Raw genomic sequence first — 18,121 nt, 5'->3', positions numbered from 1 at the left:
AGGGTCTGTTTCTCAGAAGAAATTCAAAGACCTGTCTAGGCTAGTCACAGCTTTGAGCTGGCAGACTCCTGCCACTGGTGGCTTTGGCCTTTCATTTTGTTTCTTTGTTGAAGGAAGGGAGATGCAGGAAGGGAGATGTGCAAAGCAAGACTCATTCCTTTCCCTGCCTCCCCTCCTCACCAGCCAAACTCAGGGGCCAGAGACCACCTGGAGTGGGGGTGGTGCGAGTGAAAACCTTGGGAGTCACATTTGGGGTCATTTCCAAACCTAGTCAGATCCTGTCACTGCACTGCTCAAGACCCTGCTAGGGCTCCTGTGTCACTCAGAGCAAAACCCAAAGCCCCGAAGTCTGCCCTTCCTCCCCAAACTCACACCACCAGCTCTGAGCTACCACATTCCACACTCTGCTCTGGCCTCCTGGCCTCCTTGCTGAGCCTCCAACTTTCCAGCCTTGCCCTTGTGTCTAGGTCTTTGCCCTTGCTTATCTCATAATGAAGAGCATTATGCGGGAATGCTCTTCCCCTGAGAAGCCACGTGATTCAATTCCTTGCCTCTTTTAGCTCAAATGTCCCCTTTCAGTAACGACTTCCCTCATCAGCCTAGTTAAAATTGCAGCCCTCCACCCCAATGCCACTCACCCTCTTCCGTGCCCTACTAGCCTCGTTTTTCTCCACTGTACGTACTATTATCTGATAGACTACAGACAGGGTGCGGCACAAATAACGCCTCTTTTTTATTACAACTTTTTTTGGTAACAAAATCATAAGCGTGCAATTCTGTAACATAACAATATCACATGCAAGCATACCATAAGGTACTTTAGGTGAAATGTTCAAATCGAAACCATAAATTATGACACCCATATTAAAACCATAACGCCCATATTGTTACCCTGCCAACCACTCTCAAACAGGCGTTACTTCTGCTGAACTACTCATTTTCTTCTCTATTTGTATTTTTGTTTCTTACTTTACTGAGATCTTATCTTACCCCACTAGCATGTAAGGGATTCTAGAATAGCATGTGACATACAATAAATAAGGATTCAGTAAATTCTGGATTAACTAAAAAATCCAGTCATACAGTGCAGCTTGCTGGACACAGTGTGAACTTCATGTTGCAATTCTGCAACTGTCTGGGTTACCTTGAAAAGGTTATTTAACATCTTTGATTTCCACAGTTCTTGTTAAAAAATATGGTCGGATACACAATGCAATATATAGATCATGTAACATAGAAATGTATGCTTGAAATCTGTTTGATCTTATTAACTAATGTCACCCCAAAAATTTAATTAAAAAATTAAAAAAGTGGGCATTAAAAGTCTGGCATCCATGGAGTGGGTGTCAGACTGAGGACCTACTATTTTGACTTTGGGATTTTGTTTTTGGTTTTATTGACCCTACCTGTCACAAAGGGCTCTTGTCTATCATTAAATTAGTGGGTGAAATAAAACTATCTATGCTTCAAAAATATATGTATGGGGATAATAGTACTGACTTCACATGGTTGCTGTGAGATTTAGACACCAGGTATAAAGAGGGCAGCACATAGTAAGTGCTCAGTAAATGGATGATGGTTGCTGCTATTGTTAATGGTATTGTTGCTAATGAGAATGCTTGATAATAGTATGGGCAATACAGGCTGAGTGGGAGAAAGTGACAACTAACAGAATAAAGCTACTCAGGCAGAAATGGAACCAGATGCAGATCTCTGTCCCCAGGTCTGTCCCCAGTTTCAAATTTCTGTTGCTGAGCCAACTGCAGAGCTCTGGCTGGGAGAAGGGACAGAGGCCTGCCTGTTTACAGTCAGACCTAGGGAAGCCCAGCAATGTAGCCAACCTTGTGCGTGAGTCCAGATATGCTGAACCTCCAGTCCTGGTCGCTGGACCACACCTGAAAGTCTCCTGGTGCGCACAGGGCGGCCAGGAGGCAGGCGTTAGTCTTGCTGCCTTCCCTCCCCACTCTGCTGGCCACTGGGAGGCCTGGATCCACTGTAGCAGGTGAAGGCCCACAGGCCTGGCCAGAGACCAGGAGTGGAGAGTGGGAAGAGAGACCAAGGGACTGAAAGAACTCATGACAGGATGCTCTTGCTTTAAAAAAACATTTTTTAAAAAAGTGTTATGGGCCTGACTGGTGTGGCTCAGTGGATTGAGCATGAGCTCAATCAAACCAGAACCAAAGGGTAGCTGGTTCGATTCCCAGTCAGGGCACATGCCTGGGTTGCGGGCCAGGTCCCCAGTATGAGGTGCTCGAGAGGCAACCACATGTTGATATTTCTCTTTTCTTTCTCCTTCTCTTCCCCTCTCTCTAAGAGTGAATGTATGGAATCATTTTTTAAAAAAGTGTTATAGTTATGGGTTTTCTGGGACAAAGGAGGTTTTTCAAAGTTACAGGGTGCCCAACTGTAGAGCTAATATGAAAGAAAGTAGGAAACCTGAAGAGATTACGTGAGGTTCCGCCGATTGCCAGGGTGGGTCTTGCAAAGTGACAATTGCTGAGTGGAGGATGGACTTGTGACTGATGGTGTCCCTCCCATTCCGGGAGACAGAATGGCCACTTCGTTCATCTCCAACACTGCTGAGGCCCACAGTCATCTGCAAAAGCTTGTTCAGCTTCACCGCCCCCATCAGAAGGAAGCCTGGCTTGAGAGGGCCAGCAGCAGCCTGTAAATGGGAACCCCTGGGCAGGAGGGAGGTCAGGGCCGGCCAGCTGCAGCAGCCATGGCTTGGTTGGTGGCTGCTTTTCCAACCTCTCAGGTGCCCAGCATGGGCTGCTGAGCAGACGTGTCCTTCCTTAGCTCGTGTCTGGATGGGGCTTTCTGGACAGAGGTGGGAAATGATGCTGCCATTCGATTTCGTTTTCCTTCTGCTTGTGGTCTTGGTGTTCCTTTAAAGCTTTCTTTGCTGCTCTTCCAGAGCTCAGAGTGTGTGTGTTGGTGGTGCATGCAAACGGTGTTTGTGTGTAGAGTGTGTAGAGGATATGTGTGTGATGTGTGTGTGTATAGGTGGTGTGGGTGGAGGGTATGTGTGTGATGAGTGTGGTGGTGGTGTGTGTGAGAAAGGCATTTGTATAGAGGGTGTGTGGAGGGTGTGTGTTTGTGGTGTGTGTGGAGGATGTATGTGTTGGTGGTGTTTGTGTGGAAGGTGTTGGTGTGGAGAATGTGGAGGGTGGGTGTGTGTGAGCAGGCAGAGCACATGCAAACTGTCAGGAGTGGGTGTGCTCATGCAAACAGGCTCAGGAGCTCCAACCCCCGCGTGTGCCTCCAATGCGACACTGAAGGGAAGGGAAGCCAGCTCCTTCCCTTCTTCACTCGGTGGGACTCGCCAAGGGGCTGTTCCTCCCCCTGATGGCTGCTGTCTTCTGCAGAGCTCTCCTTTAGGGTGTGGATGTGCGGCGGGAGCCTGGAGATCGTGCCCTGCAGCCGAGTGGGCCATGTCTTCCGAAAGCGGCACCCCTACAACTTCCCGGAGGGCAACGCCCTCACCTACATTAGGTAGGTCACAGAACCAAGAGCCCTGAACTTGGAACCAGGACACCAGGGTTCCAGATGCAGCCCTGTCAACTGACTGTGGGCAGCCACCCACCTCTCTGGGCCTCGGTGTCCCTGTTGGCCCCTGCCAGGTCTTCCATTCAGGATTCCAAGCACTTTCAGGGGTGGAAGGATGAAGGTGGGGGTGTTGCCACCAGGTTTCTCTCGCCTTTACTATCTTTGTCCTTTAGGGTCTCGGAAAACTGGCCAAATGACCAACGGGGAGCTACCCTCCACCCACATGGCATGGATGACTCTGACTTGGTCAGTGTCTGCCCATCCACATCCCCAGCCACAGGCCTTTCAATATATACATTTTCACACATAAATTCATGAGGAGAGAGAGGGAGAGAGATGCACATACACACCAGGGATTTGTGTTTGTGTTTCTATATAAGTGGGACCCTGCTCTATATGTTTTCTGCAGCGTACTTTTCTGCCACTCAGCACTAAATTATAGACTTCCTTCCCTGGCAGTGCATGCTAGCCGTGGCATTGCTGTTCAAGGTTGCCCAGCACTCACTCCATTGTGTGGAGGTAGTTCATTATCCTCCACTGATGGGCATGCAGGCCGTTGCCAGTGCTTCACTAAACAAATATTCTTGTACATGTCCTTATTGCTTACATGCAGGTCTATTGGTGGAACAGACTCCTGGAAGTAGAGCATCAGAGGGCATATGTACTTACAAAGTTGATGGATATTGACAGATTGTTCTTCAAAAAGATTGCACTCATGAATGCCACCCCAATCAGTCCTGTTTTGCATACGCTCCTGAGATTTCCATCACTGCTTGTTCTCATCGATGCACAGAGCTGATGATCTTAATCCTACCCCTACCTCTGTTGCTGCCCCGGTAACTTTCTCTTGCTCCTTCCTCTCCTTTTAGGAATACCAAGCGCACTGCAGAGGTTTGGATGGACGAATATAAGCAATATTACTACGAAGCCCGTCCCTCAGCCATCGGGAAGGCCTTCGGCAGGTGGGCCCCTCCCCTAGCCCTCTTTGCCTCCCTCCACCCACTGAACACAGCCTTAGCCAGAATATGAAGTGGGCTTGCACGCACTCATGGTCTCCTTAGTAACTGAGCCCCACCCGCTGGGCTCTTAGGAACCATTCCCTATGCACTGCAGAGGTCCTTGAAGTGGGTGCAACCCCGTGGGGAGAAATAGCCAGAGACGGCTCGTTTATGAAAAAGAGTTTCTACTCACAAGCTGCCTGCAGGGAAAGGGACCTCTGTGGGAGGGCTGAGGGAGGAACTGTCTGCAGAAACACTCGGGGTCTTGCCTCCACCCCCAGCTGTTCCGATCTGTGTGCTGTTGGACTATTTCCCTATCTCTCACTGTTGGGACTACAGTGTAGTGAAGCATTTCCAAAATTCAGATTGGTTGCAGTCAATTGAGTGGGTTATGACCAGCATTTAAAAAAAAAAATGATGGGGAATGAGAACACTAGAGATTAGTACAGAACAGAATAGAACATAGCAGTTGATTGCTGTGAAGGGTAATACTGTTCTTGCAAAACTCTTATTTTAATTGTATGTGTGTGTGTGTCTACCTAAGTGTGTGTCTGGGTAAACTTGACCACAGCATAGGATGTATTTATCTCTTATTCAAGGTTGTGGTCAGGAAAGTTTGAAACCATTATTAGTGATCATCAATGAATCTTCCTCCCTCTATTTACTTACATCCATCCCCTAACAAAAAAGAACTAACACTATTTCTTTCAGTGGGGAGCTAAAATTTGCTGGGTACTTATGTCCCTTAATTTATTTGAGTCTCACAAAAACGTCCTGAGGTAGGTGGTTATGTGTTCAGTTTACTGGAGGAGACACTGAGGCTCAGAGAGGAGGTGAGGGCACCTGTCAGAGGCCATTATGGTCAGTGTAGCTGAGGCAGGTGAGGAGACCAAACTGCAGTGTCTGCCAACATCAGAGGCTCTGATTTGCTAGAATTCCTGAAAGACCTTAAAGCCTGTTCCTCCTGTTGTTAGACTCTGTCTGCTAAACCGCAGCGCACAAAAGGACAACTTGAGTTCATTGAGGCTCTGTTCTCTGTGGAAATAAGGCCCTATGCCTGCTGAGGGTTTGTGTGATGCTAGCTGAGGGCTCCAGGGGTGAGGAGAGTGAAACAGGGCCCCCTGCAGGCTGGGCTGATCCTGAAAGGTGAGCAGGAATTTGAGGAGAGGAGTGGCCAGAAGACCTGGGTGAACTTGCAGGTCTGAGAATGACTCCAGGAGGGCAGGCTGGTACCCAGCCTCCTGGTTCTGGCCTGCTCAGGTGGGGCCTCTGCCCATCCTCCCCGGGGCTTCCTCACAAACCCGCTGGCCAGAGCCTGAACCAGGCCCCCTCTTTCAGTGTGGCCACAAGGATCGAGCAGAGGAAGAAGATGAACTGCAAGTCCTTCCGCTGGTACTTGGAAAACGTCTACCCAGAGCTCACGTGAGTGTGGCCCTCAGCCCGTGCATCTGGCCTGGGAGGGGGCTGGCAGCCTGGGGACCTGGCACCCCGGGATCTCTCCGTCCCAGGAAGCCTGGCTCTTCCCAGCTGTCAGTGTTTATCTTCTTGTGAAAGCTTTGAGGAAAGCAGGAGGACATTACCAGGAGTTACCACGATCTGTGGTAGGAACCAAATTTTTAACAGACTAGGATTTTCTTCATGCCAGAAACAGACATTGTCCCCTCAGGAAAACAACACTGCACTTTATAGCAATGGCCACAGAAGTCGTCATCCCCTTTGATTCTGTTCTCTCCCTTCTGGGAGTTTATTCTAAGGAAACGAAGCAACTGAAGCAAAAAACTGTTGACAAACAAGTAGATGTTCACTGTAGGCCCGGTTGCTGGGAGAAAACTGAGAAACCGCCGACAATGGGGGCTGGGTTTCACGAATCATGATGCACCGATCTAAACAAACGTTCTGTGCCCATTAATATTGTCATTGTCAAGGCTGTGGAAGAGCATGGGGACATTTGCTGTAGCCAATGCAGAAGTAACCTGCAGGTGGCGGTACATGCGAGCGTGTCTGTGTGCTGCGTGGGACTGCATGGGACGAGCTGTGATGGCTGGGTGGGCTGGAGAGGATTCTTCCTTCTTTTGAAATCCTTCTGAGTGTCTTGGCTACATGCACACGGCTCATTTCCTCACCTCCTTCAGGTCTTTCTCAGATGTGCCCTTCTCAGGGCAGCCTCCCGGAAGGCTGAATTCACAGACCACCCCGTCCCCAGCATCCCGGCTTTGTGTTTTCCTGTTGCCCTTATTACTGTCTAGCACACATCCAGCTGGTTAATTTGGGGGCTATCTCCCCATACTTGAGAGTAAGCTCCGTGAGGGTAGAGGTGTTCATCTGTGTTGTTCACCGTTTTTTCTCCACCTCCTAGCATAGTGCCTGTCACAAAATGAGCTCTCGATAAATATTTTTTTAATTAAAGGTTTTTTATTTATTTATGTTTAGAGGGGAAGGAAGGAGAGAGGAAGAGAAACATTAATGTATGGTTGCTTCTCGTGCATCCCCTGCTGGGAACTGGCCCCTGCCAGGAACTGGCCTGCAACCCAGGCATGTGCCCTGACTGGGAATCGAACCGCGATCGTCTGGTTCACAGGCCGTGGCTCAATCCACGGAGCTACACCAGCCAGGGCTCGATAAATATTTTTGACTGAATAAATGGCACAGTCAATAGGCCTCAGTAATAACTTTGCAATTAGCATTCTTCCGTCTCTGGCTGTCACTCTGGGGAGCGGGCTGTCCCGCCCGGGCCAGTTTCCCCCACAGATGCTGCTGTGACTTGCCAGAACACTCCGCCCCTTAGAGCTTGCATGTCTGTGAGCAGCAGATCTGATTTTTGGAAAACATCAGTGGCTGCATCATAGCCAAGACCAGGGGATAGACTAGACTGGCCCGGATAACATGACCCGGGGTCTCAACTACAGTATGACAAGACTGAAGCAAGTCACGAAAATAAACCGATGCTGGGAGCAGTTCCTGAGGAATCCCAGAACAGTTAGAGCGTCCTCAGAGGGAAGTTGGCAGCCTGGGTAACCCCAGGCTCCCTGAGCGACAGCTGTGAAGGGGGAACACTGGTTCATGGGAGTATGATGAACAAACAGCTTCCTCAAGTGACCACTGCTAAGGGGGTGCTTTCATTCCAATGTGTCGGAAAATTCATTTCCTTACATTCTGTCCAAGTTCACACAACATTTGTGTAGAGCCATAGACTCTAGGCCTTGGGCAGGAGCTGGAAAGCCTGGGGGAGGTGTTAGGAGATGAGGGACCGAGGATGTGCCCTTCCTGTCCTCCCCGGTCCCCAGGCAGTGTCCTCAATCATTCCCTGCGGACCAGAAAGTATGTCATAACTGTCAGAAACCTAGATTCATTGATCCCAAGGTAGGAGAGTGGATGGAACCAGCGACGTGAAGTGAGGAACATAGTCAACTTCCATTTGTTCTGTCACTGTGCGGAAGTTTATTTATTGATTTTTAAAGGTTTTTATGTATTTATGTTTAGAGAGAGGGGAAGGGACTCTTCCTGCAATCCAGGCCCGTGCCCTGACTAAGGGTTGAACCAGCTACCTTTTGGTCCATGCAGCAACGCCCAACCCACTGAGCCACACCAGTCAAGGCGACTGTGTGAAAGTTTAAAAAAAAAATAAGATAAGCCACATGCCTCATTTATATCCTGATGACTCCTCCCCAGTCCACTCATTCGTGATCTGCCTCAGTTCTCAGGGTGAGGGCCAGGGGTTAGAAAGATCAGCTGGCCCAAATGATACCAACTTTCTTCCAAACAGGGGATCCTAATAGCTGGCCCACCCTACTGCTTGAGGCTCTGTGAGAACAGGTCGGTTCTAGGGTTCTGGGGGCTTCCACCCAACTCTGAGGAAGGAAGACCTGGTATGGCTGAGATCCTGTGGCATGTCAACATGGAAGAATGCCAGAAGTGTTCTGACGCGCCCCCGCCCCTGCCCAAGTTCTCTTGCTGACCGAGGCAGCAGGAGGCAGAGGAGGATAGGCACATGGCCAGACGGGTTCCCCATCCCTGCGCCATGGATCCACAATCCCTGAGCGCTCCCAAGCCCAAGCAGACAAGCCTGCATCTGCTGGGGCCGGCAGCCTCCTTAGGTTAATTGTCCATGGGGTCAGATGCTGTGCCTTATATCAGTGTGTGTGTATTCATGCACATTTTGCTGTGCATACAAAGTGATTTCATAGTATGATATTTTGACATGCCTGTTTGACTTAATGGCATGTTCTGAACGCTTTCCCCTTAGCAGAGAGTCTTTCACAGGCATGTGTAATGGCTGCAGGGCTTTCCATCCTACGGGTGCATCACGGTGCATTTTGCCCACCCGCTGTCGGATATCTAGGAATTTCCAATGTTTTCATGTCATCAACAACTCTGAGATGAATATTTTTAGACTAAATCTCTGCACACATCTATAATTATTGCCGTGGGGTATTAAGCTCCCTGAAGTGGGATGGTGAGGTCAGAGGTGTGCACATTTTTAAGGCCTTTGCTACCTAGTAATAATAATAACACACTGCCTTCCAGAAAAGTGAGGCTAATTTATGCTTTCACCATAGGATATGATCCTAAGTATAGATATTTGTGTGCATACATATAAGTATATATATTTTATATATAAAGTATATTTTATATGTAAACAAATATATAAATACACAGTATATATATATATATATATATATATATATCGTAAACAAACAGTGCTGACTCTCTAAGATGTATTTCTTTAATTTTTAGTGAGATTGAACACATTTCCATATTTGTGCATTTTAAATTTGTTTCTTTCAAGTGACCCCTCCCCATCATTCTGAGATTGCTCATTGAGCCCGCATTCGGGTGCCAGCCTCTCCCCAGGCTCTCTCCTTTCTGTGCCAGGGACTCCTGGGTTTCTGGCCTAAGATTTCTCCCCACCAGAGTCCTCACAGACCCAGCCTCTAGGCTAGTCCCTGGGGCTCAAGGAGCTGCTCAGAACCCACTGGGGCCCAGGCCCGTCTTCCCAGAGAAATCCCTGGTCCCTTCCCCCTCTTCTCCCCCGCCTTGCTAACTATGCCTGTCCGCTGCCAGTGGTCCTCCCCGCAAGACCTTGGTGCCCAGGGAGCTGACTGCGGCTGCCCTCTGGGTAAGTGTGGGTAAGCCTGAGATGGGCAGAAAACAAGCCTGACCCCGCCTTTCCTCTCAGGGTCCCAGTGAAGGAAGTGCTTCCTGGTATCATTAAGCAGGGGGTTAACTGCTTAGAATCCCAAGGCCAGGATACTGCTGGGAACTTCCTACTTGGAGTGGGGATCTGCAGAGGGTCTGCAAAGAACCCCCCGGCACCCCAGGTAAGCTGCTCAGGTCCCAGAGTGGGGTGTGGGGCTTTCCTCTGCTCATCTGCCTCCTCTCTCTGCCTACAGTCTCCACAAACCCACTTTCCCAGGGACCCTGCCTGCTGTCCCCTCCCCCCTGCTCCTTGGGTCTGCTCCTGTCACATTCCCATCTCCTTTCCAGCCTGTGACACAGCTGCCCTCTGTGCACCACCCGCTTTCTGCTTAGTGAGGGAGAGATGTTACCCAAACAGCACCCAGCTCTCTCCTGGGATGCAGCTGTGGTCAGCTGATATGATGGGCACAGGGCATCCGGGACTCTTGTATGTGCATGCATGTGCAAAACATGAGTGTCAATGCACCACATCAAGACTGGAGCCGGTCATGGAGCCCCCGTCACGGACAGTTTTTATCACCTGTCCACCCATCTGTGCATCCATTGCTGTACTTTTGGACTCAGCCTCTCTGGTTCCTGCCCTGCAGGCATGGCTGTTCAGTGACCACCTCATCCAGCAGCAGGGGAAGTGCCTGACCGCCACCTCCACCTCCGTCTCCCCTGGGTCCCCGGTCACACTACAGGCATGCGACCCGAGAGAAGGCAGGCAGGTAAGACTCCTTGTCCCTGGGCTCAGGGTGGCCAGTAGCCCCGGGAGGACACAGAGTGGGGATGGCAGCCACTGGCAGGGGAGCTGCAGGCCGAGACATACGGACTCAAGCCCTCCAAAATGAGGAGCTGTGCAGGCCCACGTCATTATCAAGGTCAAGTGTATTATTTTACTCATGAGGAAGTCCTTCAGGTAAATATTTGTTTAATGTCCGTCCTGCCCACCTGTGAGGTGAATGAGGGCAGCAACTATTTGTCTTGTCAACGCTGTCCCTAGCCTGTGACGACCACCACTGCCAAAATGAGTGTTAGTTTCACTGAAAGCCCATACTAGGACTTTTACACGGGTCATCTCATCTGCTCCTCCCAGCAACCCCGACACAGGCTCTAGTACTAGCCCCATTTTGTAGGTCGTAAGATCGAGGCTCCCTGAATTTAAGAAACGTATATTAGATCACACAGCTGGGATGGGGTGGGACTGGGATTAAAATCTAGGTAAGGGTGATCTCGGACCCACAGTCTTATCCCAGGACATAGTAGATGCTCAGTAAGTATTTCTTGGCTGCTGGCTGGCTGGGGAAATCAAAATCAAGATACAGTGACTTCCAAGCTGTCATGCCAGCCTTACGTGACCACTGCCTTTTCCATTTGTCAAACACACTCTCTCTCCCTGTCACCACTAATCCAGGGAGACAGGTCAGGCCCACTTGTTGAGGAAGAAGATGATGATCCTAGCAATGAAGTTACTTGCTTAGGGGCTGTAGCAGCCAGGGACAGAGTCAGCAGGGCTCCCCCATCTATCACTCCCTACGTGGCTGGGGGGGCCACGCCTCTGCTTGGGAACTGGGACACAAAGGCCAGAGGTCTGCTCCAGCTCTTCCTCTGCCTCCCCGTCCTGGGTAGCTGTCCCTGTGTCTGACTCTTCCCAGCCTGTGGGGCAGTACAGGGGTGAGGGGCTGGCTGCCTGGCTGTCTGACTCAACCTGCAGGGTTCTCCTCCCACCTGTTCTGTTTGGCTGGGTCAGCTCTTTAGGGATGACCGGCCCCTCTCAGACTGGAGGGGTGCAGCTGGTTCTGTTCCCCACCAAGGCTGCATGTCCCTTACCCTGAAGTGAGCGGGTCCTGAGGCCCCCTTCCTGGAGTATGAAACTCTCTGAGTGTCAAGTCTTAAGCCCATCCCCACTCCCTCCTTGTCTTTTATTTTTTAATTGATTTTTAGAGAGAGAGAAAAAAACATCTATTTGTTGTTCCACTTATTCATGTATTCATTGGTTGCCTCCCGTATGTGCCCTGACTAGGGATTGAACCCGCAACCTTGGCATATTGGGAAGATGTTCCAGTCAACTGAGCCACCCAGGCAGGGCCTCCCTCCTTGTTGAGGCTGGAGCTGGGAAATAGCTCCCAGGGCAGCCACTATGCGAATACTTACCTGGGGCTAAAGCATCGGTTTTCCCCTTTGTGCTGGCTCAGCCTTGTCTCCACTCACTCTGCTCAAGCAAGCTCTGCCAGGCCCCCAGTAGCACCCTGGGCAGCTGGGCCCTCCCCCCGGGGGACAGGGTGAGAGTCTCTTCTACTGCCAGCACCTTCTCCAACCTTGGCCTTCCTTCTTGGTTCCCTTTGTTTCCATGTCTCAGGTCACCTGGGGGTCAGATATCCAAGAGGTCCCCTGTGCATTCGAGCTGATGGAATTTGTTAAATTCCATCACACTGAGCAAGTCCCAGCTCGGTCACCCCCTCACCTCTCTAAGCCTCAGTACTCTCATTATAAAATGAATGCCTTTCTCCCCTGCCTGCTTCACAAGGATTCTGCAACAACCAAGACTGTGGAGGAGGGACAGTCCTGTGAGAGGACTCTTTTTCTCTGGCCAGAACAGAGTGGCCAGGGACTCGGGAGGCCCTGAGACTGTGCCTAATGGTACTGGTAGGAAGTGAGAATCCTGTGATTGGGGGAGCACCTCCTAATGACTGGGTCTTTCGTTCACTCATCTGTGCATTCATCCTTCAAAAAACAAAACTGCGTTGGGTGCTTACTCGTGCCAGGGAATGTGCAAATCATGTTGGACACAGGGATGAAAGGACATGATCCATCAAGGCTCAGCTGGGGAGAGTATGGCCAGCCCTTCCTGAAAGGTCAGACTAGAAAACCACAGGCAATAGGATGCTGTGAGTTTCAGAGGGACCAAAGGCCCTGTCCCACAGACTACCCCTCACCTTTAGGCCAGGGATCCCCCCTGTGCTGGGGCCACGCAGACCAGAGGGGCTGGTTCTCAACCCCAAGCCTCCCAGCACTGTGTTCCTAAGGGGGATCCAGACTCTGACACTCCGTCTTCCGCCCTGTATGCACATCCCAAGTTGGTCCCCTTCTCTGCCCACCTCATGGACCCCTGCAGCCCCGGACCTGAAGCTGCGTGTGGCTCACTTCCCTTCTAGCTGCTCCCCCCAAAATGTGGTCCCTACCTCTCTGAGCCCTCTGGGCTCCATCCACATGGTCATGAGCACTCCCCACTCCTTAGGGAAGACAAGGTAGATATAGGAAGAGGGGAGGTGGATGCATGGGAGGAAAATAGGAAAGAAGCCAAAAATAGACTGAGCATCCAAACCACACTTCATCCTCCATCCCGGCATTTTCAAAATGTTCTACTGGGACAACTCTCCTTCCCCTTGTTAAGACTGGGGAAGGGGAGGCACCAGGACGTGAAGGCACTGACCTGAGCACCCCTTCATGACTGCTACAGGGGACTCAAGCATCCCCACCAGCCCACTGGCCTCACTCTTCCTCTCTGCCGAGATGGCGGCCAGTTCCCACTAAGGGGTGTAGGTAAGGTGCTGTACAGTGATAGGCCAGGGACGCAGCTTCGAGCTGCAGGAAGAAACCTTGTTCGAAGGGGTCAAAGATTCACCTGTCCTGAAACCCAAACTCAAGTGTCTCCAGGAAGCCCAGGTGGGACTCGAGTGAACTGAGATAAGGGTCCATTCACAGCAGAGAGCAGCCCCTTGGCTCCAACCAGCTGATGCCACAAAAGATACCGAGCCATGTCTGAATGGAAGCTGGAAACAGATTTTTATGTGGCAACTAAGCCGAATTTTAAGTTAACACCCTGCAGGCCAAATGCACCTCTGCATTCAATCTAGACAGTAACTTCATGCCAAACTACAGAACAGGAGGTACGGGCCTAGAGCTTGTGTCCTGGGGCGGCGGAGCAGGGCTTTTATGTAGGGGACACACAGACTGTTTAAATGGGGGCAGGCGGGGGTGTCCTAGGTATATGCAGGGCCACTTATACGCATGTGCAATGAAGATGTGAGCATTATTATTTTTAATCACAGTCTCCTCATTCACTTTCTTCCCACTTCTCCCCACAGAGATGGAGGAGAAAAGCCTCCTTCATCCAGCATTCAGTCAGCGGCCTCTGCCTGGAGGCCAAGCCTGCCCAGCTCCTGACCAGCAAGTGCCAGGCTGACGCCCCGGCCCAGCAGTGGCAGCTGCTGCCACACACATGACGGTGGCCCTGGGGCCTCAGCTACCTTTTGCATGAGACTTTGGGACTGGAAGGGGGCTAGGGGGGGGGAGTGTAAAGCGGGCCGTTTCCATCTCCTCACATCTCTGCTGGAGCCATCAGCAAACACCCGTGCTGTGAGACACCATTCTCCAAAGCTTGGACAGCGGGGCTTCGGGGCGTGCCTGATGCCCTGGCTGCCGACCCGCCCTCGCCCCCGGGCAGAAGAAGGCCAGGATGCTGGGCTGCTGCCCAGCAGAGACGGGGCAAGTGCCCTCACCCTTGGTCCCCTCCCTCCTGCCTCCTGGGACCCTCCCCTTGTTGTTTGGGGAGAACAAGGACAGAAGCCCACACAGGGTCCCCACTGTGTCACAGGGCCTGCTTCTAGGATCATGCATGGGGAAAGAACGCAGGTAGTATGGATGGAGAGCCTGAGGCTGGGAGGAGAGGGGCAGCCTTTGGGGCCGACAGAGAACCAGAAGGGGGTGAGAAGCTCAGTGGCCTGTCTCAGGCAGGCGCTGGGTTGGGTGTGGGAGGGATGGGATCCAGGGGGAAGGATGGATGATTTGTAGAAGGACATGGATGGAAAAGCAGCACATCACCCAAAGAGCGGGTCTCTTCCCAGGGATCTAATCCCCATGCCACACCAGCCCTGGGTCGCTGTGCCTCTAGTCCTGTGCTCTGGCCTTCTTAGCAAGAGGCTGCAGGGCGATCTTCAGCAGCAGCCTTGGGACACAGTTTACTAAACAGACCCCACTTCTGTTCAGCCGTGTGTCAGGACAAAACCTCTCCCTCGGGCCTTAATGACCTGCAGGTGCCCTGTCCCCCTGCCTGGACCCGCCATGAGGACGCCATAAGGACGGGTGGCCACCATGCACCACTCAGCTGCCCCGTCCTCATTTGTGGTTTTTGACAACTGCTTTCTCAGAAGCTGTTGCCTCTGTAAATACCGCATTATGGGACCAGGCGGCCCGTAAGAACAGGCCCTGCTTTCTTGAGCATCGACATTCCCTCAGTCACTGGGAGTAAGTCATCCTGGCTAAGCCTCATCCTTACCCCTCCCTGCTATGGGAGGGAGGCCTCAGGGGTCAGTCAGTGCAGTGGCAGGGAAGCTGGTTGGTGGCTCCTGATTACGTAGAGACGTCCCAGTTACTTCTCACAGCCACTGGGCCTTTCCCCCACCCCATGGCCTGGTCTTGGAACCACTTCTGTTATTCCCCATGTTCTTCTTCTCCCACCACCCTGGCTCAGGCAGTGTGATCTCGGGCAAAAGACTGCTGGTACCAAGACCCCTAGGGGGTCTCCCTCCCAAAGAAAACCAGCCTGAGACTCCTCAGAAGTTTATGGATTCCAGAGGGCCTAGGAATCTCCCGAAATTGTCCCTGCAAATAGTGCATGAGTGTGCATATGTGCATTTTCCTGGAGAGAGGGTCCGTGGACTTCCCCTGCTGCCTGCAGAGGTCCTTGGTCCCCAAAGGGTCTGAACCCCTGCTCTGGATTGGCATACCACCCACCTGAGCTGCCACGCCTCATCTCCCTCCCTGGTGTGCCTAAACTGCTGTCGCCTGCTCCCTCCATGAAGCCCTTGGGGCCAGGAGCCAGGGGTCCCCGGTCCGCAGCACTCCACCTGGAGGGTCCTCAGAGGTGCCCTCTCACCTCCTGGCTCTCACTGGTGTCCTCTTGGCAGTGCCCCTGTGTCCTGGTGTGCACCCTGTGGGCTCACTGGCATGGGGGCCACACTTCTTCTGTCCTCTGTTGTGATGTTTCATCTACTGCCATCTCCGTGGTTCGTGTCCACCCTGGTGTGCAGTGTGGACTTTAGGGATGAGGAGCGGGGGCTTCCCTTGAATGTAAGAGGGCTGCTGGTCGGAAAGCCTTAGAGAGGCCCCTCCTTCCCTGTGGTCAGACCAGGCGCAGCCCTTGTCCGCCATCCTCTGTGGGACTCAGCCCTATTCTGTTTTCGCTTTTCCTCTTCTTGACCAAAGCATGTGCTCCTAGCTATCCTCGAGAACCTCATCTTTATGAAACACACACCTGGAATAAAACCACTTCTCACACACACACACCTGCAGCAGCGCCTTCCTTTCTGACTCCAGAATCCAGCCCTTCAGTGCCACCCTCCTGGCCTCGCAGGGAAGTTGGAGCCTCTATTCTGTAAAAGTGAAACTGGACACGCTCGTGTCTAACCCCCTCCTGCACCTGAGAGCTTGCTCTTTGACCTACGTGCCCCATGGCACCCCAGGGATCCCTGGACGACAGGCTGTCTACGCTGGGGGAAGCCAACAGGTGGCCCTGCTGCTGAGGCTAGCTGGGACCAGAGCCCAGGCTCCTGTGACCTCACTGAGGGATGCTACTTGGGCTTCAAATGGAAACCAGGGGCTTCTCCAAAAGTTCGCCTCTACCAATGCTCTTCTTTCTGGCCCTGCTGAACTGCCCTTCGCCTCCACCACACAAGAAGGCGGGGGTAAAACGCAAGTGGGACCACCTTCCTGGGTAGAAACAGTAAAGTAATTGCAGAAAGAGTCCCACCAGCCTAGCTTTGTTTGATGGGATAGCAGATGCTCTGCCTAATGTTTCCATGGAAACCAATGGAAAGCCCCTTCTTATCTGTGATCAGAAGCTGAACCTACCCAGGTAGATATAAACACTTCGGTGCACTTAGGAACTGTAGTGGGCAGGCCAGTGCAAGACTAAACCTCTCCTGAATGCAGCCATTTCTGTCCCTGTCCCCACCTTGTCTCAGGGCTACTCATCTGGATTCCCCAGCACTCAGGACACCGGGCTGAAGGGGCCTGGAGCAAAGTGCTGGTGGGTGACGGTTCCAAGCATGCAGCAGAGCCCAGCTTGGGCCAAGCTGAGCAAAGGTGGCAATTTACTGCTGGACACGTTGAAGCAGTCCCTGTGTATCCCTTTGTCCTCTCGAGGAGCGCAGACCACCACCCACCACTGTCTTGGGCCCCCACCAGGCTAGGCTGGGCCATTTGTCCACTTTTCATCTATTTTCGCTCCCATCTTGGAGGGCTCTGGTGCTGCTTCTGAGCGTGCACTTGCCCTCCAAACCTCCAAGGCCCATTTTCTCTCCCCCTTACACCCCACCTTTTTTCCCCTGGAAGCTAAGGCTGTTAGCCTTTGGCCAGCTCCTGGAGGAATCAGCAAATGCCCTTGGGCTGGCCAGTAACAATGGGCCTACGTAACCCAGCTGAAGAGCAAAGCTCCCAGGGCACCCTGGGGTGGGGAGGACAGGAGAGACACTGTATGGGACCAGCTTCCCTCCCTGAGCTGCTGTAACTTTCACAGAGGCTCTTCCCCCAGCCCCTCAGCCTCCTCCTTTGCAGTGGGGAGAAATAACCCTGGCAGCAGGACCATGCTCTGAGGGGTCTGCCCCCTCAGACCTGCGGAGTGTCTTCCAGCACCGAGTGGGGGCAGGGGGAAGAAAGGCAAACAGGAAAAGAAACCTGGAAGGGAAAGGCTGGTCTTCGTAATGTCCTCAGCTTCATTACTGACAATGTTCTCAACATATGGTATTTCTGTGTGTTCCCTGTGATGGTCTGTGGCAGTTCGCTGCGGGAGAGAGGGGACCCAGGCAGCTTTTCTCTTCTGAAGAGGTCTTCACTGCCAGGCACTTAGCACAGACTTCGAGGTGGAAGAGGGGTCCTTCTTCCCTCCCAGACCAGGGCAGCCCAGGGAGGTGGAGGCCCTGAGGACAGTCCTCTGCTGTGGAATTCAACACTGTGGAATTCAACCCCGTGGAGTTCGGGAAGAGGGTCTTAGGAGTATGGACTCCAGAGACCTCATCAGCGGGGATGGATCCATCTCACTCTGCCACTTACTAACTCCGAGGACTTAAATAAGTTATTTTCTCTCTTAGCCTTGGTTTCCTCACCTGTAAGAAGGGGTACTCACAGCCTGAGAGGGGTTTTCTGAGAACGGATGTATCAATGACTGCAGAGCATCTGGCCCCTTCTCAAGGCTTAGTGAGCAAGTGTCATCGCCATTGTTAACAAATGTTTTCCGAGGGCCTGTTCCATACTCAGCACTTTGCTGGGGCGACGACACAAATGTAAACAAGACAGAAACTGCCCTTGCCCTAAGAACTAACATTCTAGCATAGGAGATGGACCAATGAGCCAGCAGCCATAATTGCCACGGTCCAGACGCAGCAGGGTCCAGGGAT

The 18,121-nt window shown here is 52.0% G+C and overlaps 1 protein-coding gene across 1 annotated transcript in view; it reads left to right on the top strand.

The window, feature by feature from the left end:
* GALNT16 (polypeptide N-acetylgalactosaminyltransferase 16) overlaps window positions 1-16,008 on the top strand; it is an 82,317-nt gene extending 66,309 nt beyond the window's left edge. Inside the window, exons 10-15 of the mRNA XM_037031490.1 lie at window positions 3,369-3,495; window positions 4,419-4,511; window positions 5,886-5,969; window positions 9,724-9,865; window positions 10,331-10,453; window positions 13,814-16,008. Coding sequence (XP_036887385.1) covers window positions 3,369-3,495; window positions 4,419-4,511; window positions 5,886-5,969; window positions 9,724-9,865; window positions 10,331-10,453; window positions 13,814-13,951 — 707 coding nt within the window. The 3' untranslated portion in view covers window positions 13,952-16,008. The remainder of the gene's footprint in view (window positions 1-3,368; window positions 3,496-4,418; window positions 4,512-5,885; window positions 5,970-9,723; window positions 9,866-10,330; window positions 10,454-13,813) is intronic.
* The last annotated feature ends 2,113 nt before the right edge of the window (window positions 16,009-18,121 follow it).

Source organism: Sturnira hondurensis, unplaced genomic scaffold, assembly GCF_014824575.4.
Source record: "Sturnira hondurensis isolate 20B ecotype Veracruz unplaced genomic scaffold, ASM1482457v3 Scaffold0021143, whole genome shotgun sequence".
NCBI classification, from domain to species: Eukaryota; Metazoa; Chordata; class Mammalia; order Chiroptera; family Phyllostomidae; genus Sturnira; species Sturnira hondurensis.
This window is presented reverse-complemented; position numbering and strand designations above follow the sequence as displayed.